At 42.7% G+C, this 20436-nt stretch overlaps 1 protein-coding gene across 1 annotated transcript in view; it reads right to left on the bottom strand.

The window, feature by feature from the left end:
* The window catches only part of LOC139368132 (SH3 and multiple ankyrin repeat domains protein 1-like), a 37384-nt gene extending 24753 nt beyond the window's left edge, over positions 1–12631 (bottom strand). The window contains exons 1-9 of the mRNA XM_071106718.1: positions 12113–12631; positions 6027–6230; positions 3957–4028; positions 3739–3847; positions 3402–3553; positions 2939–3106; positions 2434–2475; positions 1692–1808; positions 1047–1124 (exon numbers count right to left, since the gene is read on the bottom strand). Of these exons, the coding sequence (XP_070962819.1) occupies positions 1047–1124; positions 1692–1808; positions 2434–2475; positions 2939–3106; positions 3402–3553; positions 3739–3847; positions 3957–4028; positions 6027–6230; positions 12113–12631 (1461 nt within the window). The remainder of the gene's footprint in view (positions 1–1046; positions 1125–1691; positions 1809–2433; positions 2476–2938; positions 3107–3401; positions 3554–3738; positions 3848–3956; positions 4029–6026; positions 6231–12112) is intronic.
* Positions 12632–20436: the final 7805 nt, after the last annotated feature.

The following is a 20436-nucleotide window of genomic DNA, read 5'->3' as shown; positions in this document are numbered from 1 at the left end:
CTTGCTTATTTAAGATGGTGAGGAAATTACTTTTAATGGATGACCAGGCATCCTCTACTGATGGGATGAGGTCAATATCCTTCCAGGATACCCGGGCCAGGTCAATAAGAAAGGTTTGCTCATCGCAGACGTGTTTTAGGGAGTGTTTGACAGTGATGAGGGGTGGTTGTTTGACCGCGGACCCATAGCGGATGCAGGCAATGAGGCAGTGATCGCTGAGATCCTGATTGAAAGAGCAGAGGTGTATTTGGAGGGCAAGTTGTTCAGGATAATATCTATCAGGGTGCCCATGTTCACAGATTTAGGGTTGTACCTGGTGGGTTCCTTGATAATTTGTGTGAGATTGAGGGCATCTAGCTTAGACTGTAGGACTGCCGGGGTGTTAAGCATATCCCAGTTTAGGTTACCTAACAGAACGAACTTTGAAGATAGATGGGGGGCAATCAATTCACATATGGTGTCCAGGGCACAGCTGTGAGCTGAGGGGGGTCTATAACAGGTGGCAACAGTGAGAGACTTAATTCTGGAGAGATTCATTTTTAAAATTAGAAGCTCAAAATGTTTGGGCATAGATCTGGAAGGTATGACAGAACTTTGCAGGCTATCTCTGCAGTAGATTGCAACTCCTCCCCCTTTGGCAGTTCTATCTTGACGGAAATTGTTGTAGTTGGGGATGGAAATCTCAGAATATTTGGTGGCCTTCCTAAACCAGGATTCAGACACGGCAAGAACATCAGGGTTGGCGGAGTGTGCTAAAGCAGTGAGTAAAAGAAACTTAGGGAGGAGGCTTTTGATGTTAACATGCATGAAACCAAGGCTTTTACGCTTAAAGAAGTAAACAAATGAGAGCACCTGGTGACACACAGGGCCTGGGTTAACCTCTACATCACCCGAGGAACAGAGGAGGAGTAGGATGAGGGTACGGCTAAAGGCTATCAAAACTGGTCGTCTAGTACAGCCTAGTACCTATAACAATCCTGATTACATTTGGCGAAGTCGGCAGTATATATATATAAAAACTGAAAACATGAAGTTGTTATTGATACCTGAAAGGGGGTTTGTCCATGCTTGTTCTTCATTTCCTTATTGGCACCTCTGTAGAGCAGAACACGAACACAGCTTTCCTGATAGGCCAGAAAGAAAGTCGCTGTTTTAAGGCCCAGTGCAGTCAAAAATGTAATTTCCTGTGTTTTATTTCTATTTCCACACTTTGAGGTTGGAATAATTATGTGATATTGTGAAAATTATGACAATGCCCTTTTAGTTTAAGAGATGTTTTTAAAGGCTACCTTAAATTTCACCCTGTTTTGGTGAGAGGGAGTTTTGTTATATTACTTAATTAGACCAATAAGAAAGAGATTTACAAGCCTCTCTACCAATAACAGCAAATGTAATGTTTTCCCCTCCCCACTCAAACCACTCCCAGACAGTCCTAGCAACATACTTGCTTGAGAAATTGCTCTTTGCTAAAAAAAACTATTTGTTCATTTTTTTACCATTTTAATTGTAAAGGTACTTCATTGTTATCCAGAAATTATTTGATATTTCGATAAAAATGGCTGCATTGGACCTTAACTTGATTCAGGACTAAAATATCATACAGTAGTTTTGGAACTCACATACCAGTTTCTTTAAGTTCAACTTTGAATGGAAACACACACTCTTTATTGCACATTTTAAATGGTACTTACCTTATTATACAGAGCACAAATGTGAAGTGCAGTGTTCCCTGAGGCATTCTGAGAAGTGGTATCTGCCCCATAGAACAGAAGGTGCTCCAGGTGCTGGGCAAAACCATTCTGGCAGGCCTTGGGGGAGGGTGTATAAAGAAAGTATCTAAATATGACAATTATTAGCAATATAAAATCTAAGGGGTTGTAGAAGGATCATCACGTCACAATCAATTTCAAATAAATGAAATATACTGTATGTAGCAACATTTGTGACAACGTGAAAGATAAACAGAATAGAAAGATATAGAGTTGATGAATAAAATGATATAAATACGCCTTTGACTTCCCCTTCTGCTTAAAGATTTGCTCTTTCTTTTTTGCACTTGAAATAACACAAGAAACCAAATTAAAAGAAGTACCACAGGACACTACACACTAATATGAACAAAAGTAAAATAGCATGACACCACACTGGTGAACAGCACAGCACAGAAAAAGATGCAGAGATAGAAGATGTCAGCACGGGATTGGTATCTAATGTCTATTCGCATTGGACTCAACAGTTACATGAGATACGAGTAAGGATTTGGCACTTGGGAAGGATCACTGTTTCAGGAAGAAATGACCAATCTCCCCTTTCTTTCTTTCTTTCTATAATATTTTTTCTTAACCACTTTGAGACCATGGAAGGTTATGTAAGGTCATGACCCTAAGTGTTCATGACTTAAATCGAAGTATTAATGGATTACATGATGAGTACCTTGTGTATTTCTTGCATTCCAAATTCCTCTTCATCCCTGAGCTGTGGAGATAAAGGAAGAGCGGAGGAAAGGGAATGAATGGAAAGAGATGAGTGAGAGTGTTTCTCAATGGAGGAGAATGGAGAGTAGAAAAAGAGGGATGAAATGTTTAAGACATGGACAGGACAAGAGACTGAAAGGAAAGTAAAAACCTAATGTACTATACCAACGTATGATAATACACAGAAGAGAAAAATATGAATAGACATAAAAACAACAGTATACATGTCACCTTCCACAAAAAAAACAGTTATTGCGTGTGACAAAACACATTTCAGTTCATTACTGTAGCTACCGCCTTGGTCCAGTCAGTGTAGTTTTGTAGATATCAGATCTCTATGGCAAGACACGTCCCTCAGCCAATTTGAGTCAAAATAGGGCCAGTGCTGTCTGAGACATTGTTTGTGACGATCATACGGATGGAGGTGATTCTTTTTTTTGCTTTACAGCCAGACGGATGGATACCTGGTGAGACTCCTCCCAGCCGTTTTCATCTCTCACTCCCAGTCTGGCCCTGTAGTAGAGTAGGGTCTCGCAGCAGGAGGTGTCGCCACCTATCAGCACTGAGTGGTACAGCGGGGTCAGGCAACATCTGTCTTTGTAATCAGGAGACGCTCCCAGGGACAGTAGAGCCTGGCAAGGATGGAGAAAATACATGCTTATGTGTGTGTGTTTTTTATTTTACCTTTATTTAACTAGGCAAGTCAGTTAAGAACAAATTCCTATTTATAATGATGGCCTAGGAACAGTGGGTTAACTGCCTGTTCAGGGGCAGAGCGACAGATTTGTACCTTGTCAGTTCGGGGGTATGAACCTTCCGGTTACTAGTCCAACGCTCTAACCACTAGGCTACCCTGCCGCCCCATGTGTGTGTGTGTGTGTGTGTGTGTGTGTGTGTGTGTGTGTGTGTGTGTGGAGTCCTAGTTACCAGCAGCGCAACATGATTGTGTGCCTTGACAGCCTTGTGTACAGCTGTCAGTCCATCTCTGGTTCTGAAGTCGACATGGGCCCCACCTTGAACGAGCGTCCTGATCCCCTCCACTGTCATACCAGATTGCACCGCCACAGACAGGGGAGACTCTGAAGAGGAGGGAGAGAGAGAAAGGAGGGAGGGGGAAATGGAGGATCAAGAAGAGAGGGAGGGAGCAGGGAAAGAGTTTGAGATTATGGGGGTTGTTAATATCGGTAATGAACATTTGAGATTTGACTGAAAACAGTGTCAGAGTCATGCAGTGATAACCCTATCAAGCTAGTTTTCAACTCACCTCCATTGTCAGGGTCATGGTAGTTTGGGTCGAGACCTTTGTCCAGGACCTTTGATATCTTATCTAATGATCCACTCACAATGTAGTCCATGAACTTTTTCAGACTCGCCTGCAATGGAAGATGTTCACTGGACATTAAAAACATTGGTCTGCCATAAACTTTCATTTCCATAGCTGTACAAATATCTTTCACCTACAACAAGGGACATAGGAAGTACCTTGGTGTGCAGTTTAGTAAGTAGTTTTTCATCCAGGTTTGTTTGTTTGTATACCCTGGTCTTGTACCTAAACTGTGGAACAGAAAACATTTGCAGTAGAATCAAATCTTTAAAGCAATCTGAAGGATGAAAACACGTTATTTTCATACCCCTGGCTTCAACCTTGCCTAATCTAAACACTGTAGTCCTTCTGGAACCAACTCTAGCCCTGACCTCTTACATATTTGGAACCCCACCCAGGTCATAAACATCCACAACAGACATACCACCAGAGGGCATCATAATACCAGTGCATGGGTATCACTGTACTGTGTATTGGTTTCACAGTAAGTGAAGCTCCGCAGTGAAAAATCGAAGCACTGCAAACACACTAAAAAGCAAATGTATATAAATACATTGATCCAAATCTGTTTTGACCTACAAGCTGGTTGTGGTTAAGGTTGAGGTCAAACCCATTCATATCAAGTCAGTTAAAGAAAATGCAATGAAAATCTGACTTGGGGGCAGCCCATTAGTCTTAGTGAGTTTTTAAATGCACTCCCCGAAAAGTCTCAAGCTAAATAGGATACAAATACACTACCGTTCAAAAGTTTGGGGTCACTTAGAAATGTCTTTGTTTTTGAAAGAAAAGCAATTTTTTTTGTCCATTAAAATAACATCAAATTGATCAGAAATACAGTGTAGACATTGTTAATGTTGTAAATGACTATTGTAGCTGTCTTAGGTCAGTTAGGATCACTACTTTATTTTAAGAATGTGAAATGTCAGAATAATAGGAGAGAATTATTTATTTCAGCTTTTATTTCTTTCATCACATTCCCAGTGGGTCAGAAGTTTACATACACTCAATTAGTATTGGGTAGCATTGCCTTTAAATTGTTTCACTTGGGTCAAACGTTTTGGGTAGCCTTCCACAAGCTTCCCACAATAAGTTGGGGGAATTTTGGCCCATTCCTCCTGATAGAGCAGATGTAACTGAGTCAGGTTTGTAATCTGTCTGTAAACAATGGTTGGAAAAATTACTTGTGTCAAACGCACAAATTAGATGTCCTAACCGACTTGCCAAAACTACAGTTTGTTAACAAGAAATTTGTGGAGTGGTTGAAAAATGAGTTTAATGACTCCAACCTAAGTGTATGTAAACTTCCAACTTCAACTTTACATACTGTAGAGGCCCATTATCAGCAACCATCACTCCTGTGTTCCAATTGCACGTTAGCAAATCCAAGTTTATTATTTTTGAAAGAGTAATTGATCATTAGAAAACCCTTTTGCAATTATGTTAGCCAGCTCCTAGCACAGTTAGCACACATAGTACCCGCAAAACACCAGTCTCAACGTCAACAGTGAAGAGGCGACTCCGGGATGCATTTCTCAAACTAGACACTCTAATGTATTTGTCCTCTTGCGCAGTTGTGCACCGGGGCCTCCCACTCGTCTTTCTATTCTGGTTAGGGCCAGTTTGCACTGTTATGTGAAGGGAGTAGTACACAGCATTGTACGAGATCTTCAGTTTCTTGGCAATTTCTCGCATGGAATAGCCTTCATTTTTCAGAACAAGAATAAACTGACGAGTTTCAGAAGAAAGGTCTTTGTTTCTGCCCATTTTGAGCCTGTAATCGAACCACACATTCTGATGCTCCAGATACTCAATTAGTCTAAAGATGGCCAGTTTTATTACTTCTTTAATTCAGAACAACAGTTTTCAACTGTGCTAACATAATTGCAAAAGGGTTTTCTAATGATAAATTAGCCTTTTAAAATGATAAACTTGGATTAGCTAACACAACGTGCCATTGGAACACAGGAGTGATGGTTGCTGACAATGGGCCTCTGTACGCCTATGTAGATATTCCATTAAACAAATCAGCCATTTCCAGCTACAATAGTCATTTACAACATTAACAATGTCTACACTGTATTTCAGATCAATTTGATGTTATTTTAATGGACAAAAAAAGTTGCTTTTCTTTCAAAAACAAGTACATTTGTAAGTGACCCCAAACTTTGGAACGGTAGTGTATTATTATTGCATCACTCTCTAACATCCAGTGTCTCCCATCAAAATACCTCCAGGTAAGGCACCCCTTTCTCAAAGGACTGTGGGTAGTCTCGGAGGCAGCGCTCCTCCTCCAGGAACATGGCGTCTCGTCCCTCTCCGGCGGGCTGGAAGAGGCCATAGTTGTAGATGTCCCACAGTGGCTCGCTCAGCGAACAGACGACCTGCTGCTTGGCACTCCACACCGTGAAGTCAGGGTCAAACTGCAGACACCTCTGACAGAGGGAGGAGATGAGAGACGAGAGAGCACAGTGGACAGTTAATAGGTATGAAAATCACGAGTGCATTATTTTCAAGCTGGTGTGCATGTGTGTGTGTGCATGTGTGTGCGTGCATGCGTGAGTTTTGAATGGAAGCAAGGATTGGGGCAAAGGTGAGTTCTACATTTTAAATGCCATTTGATTTGACTGGAAGGTGTATAATTAGCTTGGCATACAATTTGTGATCCAAATCTAAAGCATCATGGCAGTTAATTATTCATAACATGGTGACATTTTAGCAACAAGGCTGTATTAACGGCATGTGATTGACAAGAGTTTGTTTCAAAAGTAGAGGTAGAAAGTACTTTATGGAAATTGGTTTCACCTTTCTATCAATGGCCTTTTACTGGTCCCATTGAAAACTGACAATTATCATGTTTACTCTACTTGAAATGAACAAATAATCTAACTGATCTAGCACACTAACTACTGAGCATCAAATGTGCTCATTCGCTGCCAAGCCACCGATTCGCTATCACCAATCTGACTCATTTGTATACAAATGAAAGGTGTGTAAATTATTAATCAGTCGCCATGTCTATTAACTGTGTCTATTAACAAGACTCAAGACACACAATGAGAGCCAATAATTACTAGGACCCAGAGTACAACACTCACTCTGTCAACTAAACCAATTATCTGCCTTAGCCATAACCTTAGACCTGCATTGCAATCAATGGAAGACAGAGATTTTCTTCATAGACTTCTTTAGAGGATAAAGCGCGTTCCCCCCACGTATGTCTGTGTTTGATACATTAGAGGCTTTCTGGTCACAATGGACAATGTCTTTGATGTTTTAATATGCATCTGGTAACTTTGCATTAATTTGGTTTTAGGCTGATGTTTGTGGAGTATATTTCCACATTATTGTTTTATTTTTTTTTGGGGGGGGACAACATTTTCTATAGTTTTCTCCCCTTCTGTCTATCCGTTTGATACTGTAGCCAACAGCACATGGCGAGATCATTAGAGGAGCAATGTACCCGTTGCCATAGCAATGCCGTCCCTTGGAGGAAATACCCGAGTATGTGTGTCTGTGTGTCTGTGTGTGAGAGAGACGTGTGTATGCAAGATGTATGGTGTGTGTGTGTTTGTGTGTGATTCCTGGGAGAGAGCGGAACTTCAGAAAGTATTCACACCCCTTGACTTTTTCCACATTTTGCTGTGTTACAGCCTGGATTTAACATTTATTAAATATAAATTGTTTGTCACTGGTTTACACACAATAATGTCAAAGTGGAATTACTGTTATTCAAAATGTTTACAAATTAATTCAAAATTAAAAGCTGAAATGTCAATAAGTATTCAACCCCATTGTAATGGCAAGCTTACATAATTTCAGGAGTAAAAATATGCTTAACAAGTCACATAATAAGTTGCATGGACTCACTCACTGTGCAAAGACAGTGTGTACCCTCTTAATGGGGGACGGGAAAGGGGGAAGGGGGGGTGGGGGGGTGCATTGAATAACACATTCATTAATGGCAAAAAAAGACAAACAATTAATCACCAGGAATAAGGTTTTGAAGTGTCTGTCCTGTATCTAGTCTAGTAGATATAGACTACCAGTCAAAAGTTTGGACACACCCTACTCAAGGGTTTTTCTTCATTTTTACTATTTTCTACATCGTACAATAATAGTGAAGACATCAAAACTATGAAATAACACATATGGAATCACGTAGTAACCAAAAAAGTGTTAAACAAATCAACATATATTTTATACACTGCTACAAAAAATAAAGGGAACACTTAAACAACACAATGTAACTCCAAGTCAATCACACTTCTGTGAAATCAAACTGTCCACTTAGGAAGCAACACTGATTGACAATACATTTCACATGCTGTTGTGCAAATGGAATAGACAAATGTGGAAATTATAGGCAATTAGCAAGACACCCCCAATAAAGGAGTGGTTCTGCAGGTGGTGACCACAGACCACTTCTCAGTTCCTATGCTTCCTGGCTGATGTTTTGGTCACTTTTGAATGCTGGTGGTGCTTTCACTCTAGTGGTAGCATGAGACAGAGTCTACAACCCACACAAGTGGCTCAGGTAGTGCAGCTCATCCAGGATGGCACATCAATGCGAGCTGTGGCAAGAAGGTTTGCTGTGTCTGTCAGTGTAGTGTCCAGAGCATGGAGGCGCTACCAGGAGACAGGCCAGTACATCAGGAGACGTGGAGGAGACCGTAGGAGGGCCACAACCCAGCAGCAGGACCACTACCTCCGCCTTTGTGCAAGGAGGAGCAGGAGGAGCACTGCCAGAGCCCTGCAAAATGACCTCCAGCAGGCCACAAATGTGCATGTGTCTGCTCAAACGGTCAGAAACAGACTCCGTGAGGGTGGTATGAGGGCCCGACGTCCACAGGTGGGGGTTGTGCTTACAGCCCAACACCGTGCAGGACGTTTGGCATTTGCCAGAGAAGATTGGCAAATTCGCCACTGGCACCCTGTGCTCTTCACAGATGAAAGCAGGTTCACAATGAGCACATGTGACAGACGTGACAGAGTCTGGAGACGCCGTGGAGAACATTCTGCTGCCTGTAACATCCTCCAGCATGAACGGTTTGGCGATGGGTCAGTCATGGTGTGGGGACAGAGCTTGAGAGATTCTGCAGAGAAGAATGGGAGAAACTCCCCAAATACAGGTCTGGCAAGCTTGTAGCGTCATACCCAAGAAGAATCGAGGCTGTAATCGCTGCCAAAGGTGCTTCACCAAAGTACTGAGTAAAAGGTCTGAATACTTATGTAAATGTGATATTTAAGTTTCAGATTTGTTAAAAATGTGCAAACATTTCTAAAAACCTGTTTTGTGGTATTGTGTGTAGATTAATGAGGGGGAAAAAACAATTTAATACATTTTAGAATAAGGCTGTAACGTAACAAAATGTGGAAAAAGTGAAGGGGTCTGAATACTTTCTGAATGCACTTTATATATGTGTGACACTTCCACCCTATCATTCTGTTGTTTCTGACAGGGCTCTTCTGGGAAGCTCTCAGCAGCTATCCTCATTGCATTAAATACAGTGGGGCAAAAAAGTATTTAGTCAGCCACCAATTGTGCAAGTTCTCCCACTTAAAAAGATGAGAGAGGCCTGTAATGAATTTATTTGAAAATTATGGTGGAAAATAAGCATTTGGTCAATAACAAAAGTTTATCTCAATACTGTTATATACCCTTTGTTGGCAATGACAGAGGTCAAACGTTTTCTGTAAGTCTTCACAAGGTTTTCACACACTGTTGCTGGTATTTTGGCCCATTCCTCCATGCAGATCTCCTCTAGAGCAGTGATGTTTTGGGGCTGTTGCTGGACAACACGGACTTTCAACTCCCTCCAAAGATTTTCTATGGGGTTGAGATCTGGAGACTGGCTAGGTCACTCCAGGACCTTGAAATGCTTCTTACGAAGCCACTTTTTTGTTGCCTGGGCGGTGTGTTTGGGATCATTGTCATGCTGAAAGACCCAGCCACGTTTCATCTTCAATGCCCTTGCTGATGGAAGGAGGTTTTCACTCAAAATCTCACGATACATGGCCCCATTCATTCTTTCCTTTCAACGGATCAGTCGTCCTGGTCCCTTTGCAGAAAAACAGCCCCAAAGCATGATGTTTCCACCCCCATGCTTCACAGTAGGTATGGTGTTCTTTGGATGCAACTCAGCATTCTTTGTCCTCCAAACACGACGAGTTGAGTTTTTACCAAAAAGTTATATTTTGGTTTCATCTGACCATATGACATTCTCCCAATCTTCTTCTGGATCATCCAAATGCTCTCTAGCAAACTTCAGACGGGCCTGGACATGTACTGGCTTAAGCAGGGGGACACGTCTGGCACTGCAGGATTTGAGTCCCTGGCGGCATAGTGTGTTACTGATGGTAGGCTTTGTTACTTTGGTCCCAGCTCTCTGCAGGTCATTCACTAGGTCCCCCCGTGTGGTTCTGGGATTTTTGCTCACCGTTCTTGTGATCATTTTGACCCCACGGGGTGAGATCTTGCGTGGAGCCCCAGATCGAGGGAGATTATCAGTGACCTTCTATGTCTTCCATTTCCTAATAATTGCTCCCACAGTTGATTTCTTCAAACCAAGCTGCTTACCTATTGCAGATTCAGTCTTCCCAGCCTGGTGCAGGTCTACAATTTTGTTTCTGGTGTCCTTTGACAGCTCTTTGGTCTTGGCCATAGTGGAGTTTGGAGTGTGACTGTTTGAGGTTGTGGACAGGTGTCTTTTATACTGATAACAAGTTCAAACAGGTGCCATTAATACAGGTGACGAGTGGAGGACAGAGGAGCCTCTTAAAGAAGAAGTTACAGGTCTGTGAGAGCCTGAAATCTTGCTTGTTTGTAGGTGAACAAATACTTATTGTCAACCATAATTTGCAAATAAATTCATAAAAAATCCTACAATGTGATTTTCTGGATTTTCTATGATGACAATTACAGGCCTCTCTCATCTTTTTAAGTGGGAGAACTTGCACAATTGTTGGCTGACTAAATACTTTTTTTGCCCCACCGTATATCATTGTTCAGACATTAACTACTGAGAGATTTATCAATGTACAGAGATGTGTGTTGTAGTGTTGGGGGAAAAAAAATTATACAGTTACATATTGGGATATTATTTTTGGTGATATATCACAATATTATTGTTGACAATATCGCAATAATATTTTTTGCGCTAGTCGGCTGTACCTGCACCAAAACTCCAGTATTTTTCCTTCATAGCTTGTTCTCCATCTTCTTTTTAAGTCGTGAGACAATTTGTTTTCAGCACCTTTATTTCCATGACTGATCAAAACAAATGTTCTCATGGGCTCACTCTTGTCCCCCTGCAGCAGACATATGGTGAGCAATATGTTTGGAACATCGAATCGCAATAAAATCGCACTACCGAATTGCAATACATGTCATATCGGCACCAAAGTATGGTGATAATATCGTAACGTGAGGTCCCTGGGAATTCTCATCCCAAGTATGTTGCTTGTGACCTTGATCCCCCTCTTTTGACCTATTCATGCCTCTTTTTGTCTCCCTCTCTAACATCCTGTGCTTCTCTCTCTCTCTCCTTCTCTTTCTCTCTCTCTCTCTCTCTCTTTCTCTCTCCTTCTCTTTCAGCCTCCACTCAACTTCATTTCCTCATTCTCTCCATCTAATTTTGAACAATTCTATTTCCTGTGCGAGGTACTTTAAGTTGTTTGTTGGGGTGGGTAGTGGGTAGTCTAGGATGCCCCGTGGGTGACGGTGCTTTAAGACCAAGACACCAAATGCCCTCTTTTGTGTTCACACCCTCCTCAAACTCATTAAAACTCTATTAGATAATTAGCAATTACTGTTATATTGAGGGCAGATCAGCTGACATGTAGAACAGTTGGGAATGCTCTGGGAATTGGAGTACGGAGAAGAGTCATAACGGGGGAGGGGTTAACAAAGGGTACTCATTCTCACCTGAAATGCCGCTGCAGTATGGAGCAAGGGGGTTGGCCAACTCTCACCCACAATCACACCTATCCATGCAGTACTGAGAAAGCATCTATCGCTTCAAATCATTGCTAACTTCATTGAGAAGTGAGAACACTGTCAATTACTTTGGATTATTAAGTGAGCCGTGTTTAGCACTTGCATGTAGCCTAACCTGAGTCAAGTCTCTGTTCTTCATAGATTCATAACCCATGTGAGAGAGATGGTTGTTCTGAATGTAGTATGGTTCCCCTCAGGATTGATCTCTGGCCTGGGCTTGGCTGTTACACTGTCTGTATCCAATGATAGTAATGTGAGAAGAATATAATAACAGCTTGACATAATTGTACTTAGCAGTACCATGAAACATGCACCTACTGTCTGTTTGATGTCAGGGATTCCAATGCGGAACACCATCATGGTCAGGTGAGTGTCCTCTATGGGCGCCACTGTGGTCATACTCCGCTCCATGTGAGCGCGTCTCTTCTGGGTCTGAGTGGACGGGGCCGGGTGATACTGCTGCTGATTGGCTGGGATGAGATGGTGTTGCTGCTTTTGGGGGGCCTGATTGGATGTATAGGGGATGCCTCTATTTCTTGGATTCGCTGGCCTCAGTGTCCGGTCTCCTCTCTGTCTTCCAACCACAATGGCCGAGGGTTTACCTCCCTCCCATTTACCTTCGCGTGATTGTCTGCCTCCCTTTATCTCCATCTCCTCGAGCCCTTCTATCCCTCCATTCTCCTTCTCTCTACTCTCCCCCTTTCTGTTCTCTCGTCCCTGCTCCTCTTCCTCTTCCTCATCCTCCCCATACTTGTCATCCTCCCCGGGATAATAGTGTTTGCTATTCCCCAGCATCCTTCGCTGTGCAGGATCACTGCAGAGAGGGCCAGGTGACATTGCTGTCGTGGCAACGTGACATGGCTGTCCCGTGCGACATTGTCTTCACCCCCAAAAACATGCTGTGGAGGAGAGAGGGACGTAAAAGGGTTAAACAAATGGCTAATTAACACATTGACTGACAACACTCAAATCGACACACTTCTCGAACTGCGAGAAAATAAATGAACTCGTAAAATGTAAAGCATTTGGTATTAACAGTAGCGCAGGCATATGCGATAGAAGCAATAACTCATTGGTGACATTGGCTTCTCACATAGCCTAGGTGAATGAGTGCTGGTCCACATTTTACATTTTGCTGTCGAGAATACATGGGGGAATAGAGCTGATGAAAGACGGCCTATATATAAACTCTATGAATATTTGCAGGTTCATTGCAGGAGAGAGAGGACAGGCAGTTTAGTATTGAGCATGGTCAAAAGCTTTGTGCTTCGTTTTTTTAATGGTCATAGTCCCATTGTTTTCTCCAGTGAAACTAACAGCAAGTTGCCCAGTTTAATAATACTGTCCTTTCACGAGCATTTGGCTGGGAAATCCCTCCATATGCTTTTTGCTGGTTTCACTATGAGGCGTAGTCTGGCTACAGGGCCTGCCATCATGCAGAGTTGGATCTTTTCCCAAAAAAAACGTCTTTACGATGGTGGATGAAGTTGGGATTCCCCACTGCCCTATTGGCAGTTTTGAGGTCGGAATTGAAAATGAAGGCGGTGAGCTCCACATACTGTAGATGTGAATCTGTAGACTCAAATGGACAGACGGAGCTCAATAAAACATCCCATGATGCCACAGGGACAGCTTTAATTTTAGACTAGTAGCAGGCAAACTAACACAGAAGGGCCGCTTCTGGAAAGCTCATGATGCTTTAAGAATTACAGACATGAAAAAAAGCACAGACACATCACTCACATAAATTTACATGGCAAACATGATAGATAGGTTCTAGTGTTTTCAACCAGTGTTTGTGTTAGTACCACTGAATGACAGTATGTTGGAGGTATGTTTGATGCATGCAGATCAATAGGGTCTGTCCATGTCTCAGTACCCAGAAGGCAAACAGGAAGCATACCCATTGAATAGCTGCTGTGTAAAGAGGATGGGGAACCGAGGATTGAGCATGGTGGGAAAGTGATCCCCAAGGAGCCAGTGAGTGACGGGGATGGCCACTTCACCCTGAGCAACTGTCTGTCAAAGGAAGTGAGAAGGGCAGGACAGAGAGATGAGCCGGCCGGCTGGAGAATGGTGAAGAAGGAAACGTGTCTCTAACCACTTCAGCAAACACACACACTATACATTATAGAGGGGGCTCAATGAAAATCGCTTAGAAACAATGCATCAACACATGTAAAAGGAACTGCAGGAACAACCTATGAAATGGACAACGCTGCCATTCATCCTACACTCTAGTTGTTGTTGGCGGCATTAGATTCGACGTTCCCGAACCACGCCTCACATTGATGGTGATGGCGTCTATAATTCCCATGTTGCTAAACCGCAGCATGCTAATGATTAGAACACTTTAGGAGGTTACCACCGTCATGAAATGAACAAGGAGGGACGGAGATAGGCTGATTTATGTACATTGTCTCATTCATTATTGAAGAACTGGAGAGTCTGCACTGGAGGAGAGAAGAGAAAGACAGACAGAAGGCAGACAGGCCAATAGAGTGCCAAAGAGCTAACTCATTGGGGAGGGAAAGAGAGAGAGAGAGTGAGATGTATTCTGCATAAAGCAGAGTAATCAGATTGAGGGAGAAATAGAGAGTGAGAACAATTGGGCGGTTGGAAGGCTGATGAGAGAAAGTTGAAGAGAGCGCTGACAGGAAAAGTAGGATACAAGCGAAAGTGACTGGGTGAGGAGCGATGAGAGGAAGAACTCATTGGCAAACAAGGAGTGGAAGAGATGGTCCTGGAAATAGGCCTACATCACAAGTTTGAGCAACATTTACAATCACAATAGGTACTGAAGCCTCATGAACCTCCCAATAAAAGGATAAAACTCTTATGATTTCAAAAACTGAATACATCACACTTGTTGGCTTGCTCTGCATGACCAATTGAACATGGAGGGCCCCCAAATGAATTAAAAACAGTGAGAGCTCAGCACCATCTGACGACTGTGTTTTTGAAAGGCTGCTGAAGTTAGCGAGAGAGGCTGCCAAGGGGAAAATTGAATGATCTGAAAATCAGGGCCTAAGCTCACAGGTCGGAGCTCTGATTAGCACCATAAACCCTGGTGGAAACCCGGAGAAAGGGTTTGGGGCACAAACAGTGCCTTTAACAGGGATATGGGGAACAGAACACATGGGTTCACTGAGGTGTGTAGCCGAGGGGAGGGAGAAGGAGTTGAAAATAAGAGGAGGATCAGAGGATTAATCATGATAACGAGGAATAAGATGAATTGCCCTCCTTCAGGGCCCAGGAAGCAAAGATGGCTGGATGGATTTGGGGAAAGGTTCCATCAAATATTTTCCTTCCATCTTTCTTTTCATCTTCACGTTGGAACATAGTATCTAGAGCTCATCACTTGTGCATCTTGCAACAAAGTCACAATGACTTTGGGCTGGCATTGATGTCTAACCACCCTCAGTAGCTGTGTAAACAATCATAGACTCCAAGACATGATACTGTATACAGTGCATTCGGAAAGAACTCAGACCCCTTCACTTTTTCCAAATTTTGTTACGATACAGCCTTATTCTAAAATTGATTAAATATTGTTTTCCCTCATCAATCTGCACATCATAGCCCTCACTGACAAAGCAAAAACTGTTTTTTAGAATTTTTGCAAATGTATTATAAATCAAAAGCTGAAATAACACATTTACATAAATGTTGACACCCTTCACGCAGTACTTTGTTGAAGCACCTTTGACAGCGATTACAGCCTCGATTCATCTTGGAAAAATCTCTATGTATTTGGGGAGTTGATCCCATTCTTCTCTGCGAATCCTCTCAAGGTCTGTCAGGATGGATGGGGAGCATCGCTGCACAGCTATTTCCAGGTGTCTCCAGAAATGTTAGATCAGGTTCAAGTCCGGACTCTGGCTGGACCACTCAAGGACATTCATAGACTTGTCCCGAAGCCATTCCTGCGTTGTTTTGGCTGTGTGCTTAGGGTCATTGTCCTGTTGGAGGGTGAACCTTCGCCCCAGTCCGAGGTCCTGAGCTCTCTGGAGCAGGTTTTCATCAAGGATCTCTCTGTACTTTGCTCCGTTAATCTTTTATTTGATACTGACTAGTCTCCCAGTACCTGCAACTGAAAAACATCACAGCATGATGCTGCCACAAACCATGCTTCACCATAGAGATGGTGCCAGGTTTCCTCCAGATGTGACGCTTGGCATTCAGGCCAAGAGTTCAATCTTGGTTTCATCAGACCAGAGAATCTTGTTTCTCATGGTCTGAGAGTCCTTTAGGTGCCTTTTGGCAAACTCCAAGTGGGTTGTCATGTGCCTTTTACTGAGAAGTGGCTGATTGGTGGATTTCTACAGAGATGGTTGTCCTTCTGGACGGTTCTCCCATCGCCACAGAGGAACTCTGGAGCTCTGTCAGTGTGACCATTGGGTTCTTGGTCACCTCCCTGACCAAGGCCCTTCTCACCAGATTGCTCAGTTTGGTTGGGCAGCCAGCTCCAGGAAGTCTTGGTGGTTCAAAACTTCTTCCATTTAAGAATGATAGGGGCCACTGTGTTCTTGGGGACGTTAAATGCTGCAGACATGTTTTGGTACCCTTTCCCAGATCTGTGCCTAGGACACAATCCTGTCTTAGAGCTCTATGTAGAATTTCTTCAACCTCTTGGCTTGGTTTTTACTCCGACGTGCACTGTCAAATGTGGGACCATATATAGACAGGTGTGTGCCTTTCCAATTCATGTCCAATCAATTGAATTTACCACAGGTGGATCAATGGAAACAACAAGCACCTGAACTCAATTTCGAGTCTCATAGCAAAGGGTTTGAATACTTATGTAAATAAGGTAAATGATTGTTGCTGTTTTTTTACACCATTTTAAGTTATATCCAATTGGTAGTTACGGTCTTGTCCCATCGCTGCAACTCCTGTACTGACTCGGGAGAAGCAAAGGTCGAGAGCCCTGCATCCTCCGAAACACAACCCAGCCAAGCCGCACTGCTTCTTGACACAATGCCCGCTTAACCAAGGAAGCCAGTCGCACCAATGTGGCGGAGGAAGCACAGTACACCTGGTGACTGTGTCAGTGTGCATGAGCCCGCCCCGACACAGGAGTCGCTAGAGCACGATGGGACAAGGAAATCCCGGCCGGCCAAACCCTCCCCTAACCCAGACAGCGCTGGGACAATTGTGCATTACCTCGTGGGTCTCCCGGTTGCGGCCGGCTGCGACACAGCCCGGTATCGAACCAGGATCTGTAGTAACGCAGTGAAGAGGCGACTCCGGGATGCTGGCCTTCTAGGCAGCGTTCCTCTGTACAGTGTTCTTTTGCCCATCTTAATCTTTTATTTTTATTGGCCAGTCTGAGATATCCCTTTTTCTTTGAAACTCTACCTAGAAGGCCAGCATCCCGGAGTCACCTCTTCACTGTTGACGTTGAGACAGGTGTTTTGCAGGTATTATTTAATAAAGCTGCCAGTTGAGGACTTGTGAGGCGTCTGTTTCTCAAACTAGACACTCTAATGTACTTGTCCTCTTTCTCAGTTGTGCACCGGGGCCTCCCACTCATCTTTCTATTCCAGTTTGCGCTGTTCTGTGAAGGGAGTTAGTACACAGCGCTGTACGAGAGCTTCAGTTTTTTGGCAATTTCTCGCGTGGAATAACCTTAATTTCTCAGAACAAGAATAGACTGATGAGTTTCAGAAGAAAGGTCTTTGTTTCTGGCCATTTTGAGCCTGTAATCGAACCCATGAATGCTGAAGCTACAGATATTCAACTAGTCTAAAGAAGGTCAGTTTTATTGCTTCTTCAATCAGAACAACAGTTTTCAGCTGTGCTAACATAATTGTTTTTTCTTTTCTTCGAATGATCAATTAGCCTTTTAAAATGATAAACTTGGAATAGCTAACACAACGTGCCATTGGAACACAGGAGTGATGGCGGCAGGGTACCCTAGTGGTTAGAGCGTTGGACTAGTAACCGGAAGGTTGCAAGTTCAAACCCCCGAGCTGACAAGGTACAAATCTGGCGTTCTGCCCCTGAACAAGGCAGGGCAACCCACTGTTCCTAGGCCGTCATTGAAAATAAGAATTTGTTCTTAACTGACTTGCCTGGTTAAATAAAGGTAAAAAATAAACAGGAGTGATGGTTGCTGATAATGGGCCTCAGTTGGCCTATGTAAATATTCCATTAAAAATCAGCTGTTTCCAACTACAGCTAACGGTAGTGTATCTAAATATACAGTTGAAGTCAGAAGTTTACGTACAACTTAGCCAAATACATTTAAACTAATTTTCCCAATTCCTGACATTTAATCCTAGTAAATATTCACTGTCTTAGGTCAGTTAGGATCACCACTTAATTTTAAGAAGGTGAAATGTCAGAATAATAGTAGAGAGAACGATTTATTTCAGCTTATATTTCTTTCATAACATTCCCAGTTGGTCAGAAGTTTACATACACTCAATTAGTGTCTGGTAGCATTGCCTTTAAATTTCATAACTTGGGTCAAACGTTTTGGGTAGCCTTCCACAAGCTTCCCACAATAAGTTGGGTCAATTTTGGCCCATTCCTCCTGACAGAGCTGGTGTAACTGAGTCAGGTTTGTAGGCCCCCTTGCTTGCACACCTTTTCAGTTCTGCCCACACATTTTCTATAGGATTGAGGTCAGGGCTTTGTGATGGCCACTCCAATACCTTGACTTTGTTGTCCTTAAACCATTTTGCCATAACTTTGGAAGTATGCTTAGGGTCATTGTCCATTTGGAAGACCCATTTGTGACCAAGCTTTAACTTCCTGACTGATGTCTTGAGATGTTGCTTCAATATATCCACATAATTTCCCCCCCTTATGATGCCATCTATTTTGTGAAGTGCACCAGTCCCACCTGCAGCAAAGAACCCCCACAACATGATGCTGCCTCCCCCCCTGATTCACTGTTGGGATGGTGTTCTTCGGCTTGCAAGCCTCCCCCTTTTTCCTCCAAACATAACTATGGTCATTATGGCCAAACAGTTCTATTTTTGTTTCATCAGACCAGAGGACATTTCTCCAAAAAGTACGATCTTTGTCACCATGTGCAGTTGCAAACCATAGTCTGGCTTTTTTTATGGCGGTTTTGGAGCAGTGGCTTCTAACTTGCTGACCGGCCTTTCAGGTTATGTCGATATAGGACTCGTTTTATTTGGCTATCGATTCTTTTGTACCCGTTTTCTCCAGCATCTTCACAAGGTTCTTTGCTGTTGTTCTGGGATTGATTTGCACTTTTCGCACCAAAGTACGTTCATCTCTAGGGGACAGAACGTGTCTCATTCCTGAGCAGTAGTACGGCTGTGTGGTCCCATGGTGTTTATACTTGCTTACTATTGTTTGTACAGATGAAAGTGGTGCCTTCAGGTGTTTGGAAATTGCTCCCATCCACAGGTACACCTCCAATTGACTCAAATGATGTCAATAAGGCTATCAGAAGCTTCTAAAGCCATGACATCATTTTCTGGAATTTTCCAAGCTGTTTAAATGCACAGTCATCTTAGTGTATGTAAACTTCTGACCAACTGGAAGTGTGATACAGTGAATTATAAGTGAAATAATCTGTCTGTAAACAATTGTTGGAAAAATTACTTGTGCCATGCACAAAGTAGATGTCCTAACAGACTTGCCAAAACTATAGTTTGTTAACAAGAAATTTGTGGAGTGGTTGAAAAATGAGTTTTAATGACTCCAACATATGTGTATGTAAACTTCCGACTTCAACTGTATGTTGGCAAAATACATCCCTGACCGTTCTCACTGCAAAAAAAAGCTGCAGATTAGGAGCAGCGAACGGAGGGGTGGGTGTCTGTGTCTGTGTGTCAACTTGCAGCGGGCAGCCAAGTCTGCTGTCACTCAGTCAGAATGTGCATTAGTTTAATCTACCCTTGCCCCATTTATAGATATTATGCACATTGATAGCAAACATCCTCACCATGTGATTAATCTTAGTAGTCTTAGCAGCAGCAATCTAAATGATCAGACCGAAAACATGCGAGGAAAAGTGATTGGGTGAAATTATTAATCGAGTAGATGGAGAAATACAGCTTCACTCTATCCAATCAGAGCGGCAGGATCAACGTACTCTCGTACGTATTCTCTTTACAGACAGGCAAACTAGCCCATTAAGTTATTTAGACCACATATGACTGACTTGAAAACAGTACAGAATGGTTTAGAAACTCTGTGACTGACTGACATGAGAAATACGCTAGCTGCCACCTGAAAATATATATTTTTTCACAGCTAAATACAGAACATACTCGGATCATAATCGTATCCAGAAAATTGCCCATTCCCGTTACGATACTTGTTTTGTCTGACTATTCGGCACACCCGTATATGAAAGTTAACTGTGTTTGCGTGTGATCAGTGGTGGATTTATTCCGCCGATTCTGTTGAAAAACGTTCTTAAACGGAAGCAAATGGAACCAAGCGAAAATGAACATAACTGAATTTGTCCAATAGGAACTCTCGTTTGCAACTTTTGGACTAATGATTACACCCTAGATCAGCTAGATGCGGGCAGGATTGCGCAAGGCTGAATTGAATGTGTCGATGTCTGTCGCCTTGATTACTCAAATTTCTCTCGACCCGTGTACCCACATTGTAAACTTTCATTCATAGGTTAGGTTGTAGCAACCTCA

The sequence above is a fragment of the Oncorhynchus clarkii genome, chromosome 16 (assembly GCF_045791955.1).
Source record: "Oncorhynchus clarkii lewisi isolate Uvic-CL-2024 chromosome 16, UVic_Ocla_1.0, whole genome shotgun sequence".
Taxonomy (NCBI): Eukaryota; Metazoa; Chordata; class Actinopteri; order Salmoniformes; family Salmonidae; genus Oncorhynchus; species Oncorhynchus clarkii.
Note: the sequence above shows the minus strand (reverse complement) of the source record. Positions and strands in the feature narration are given on the sequence as shown.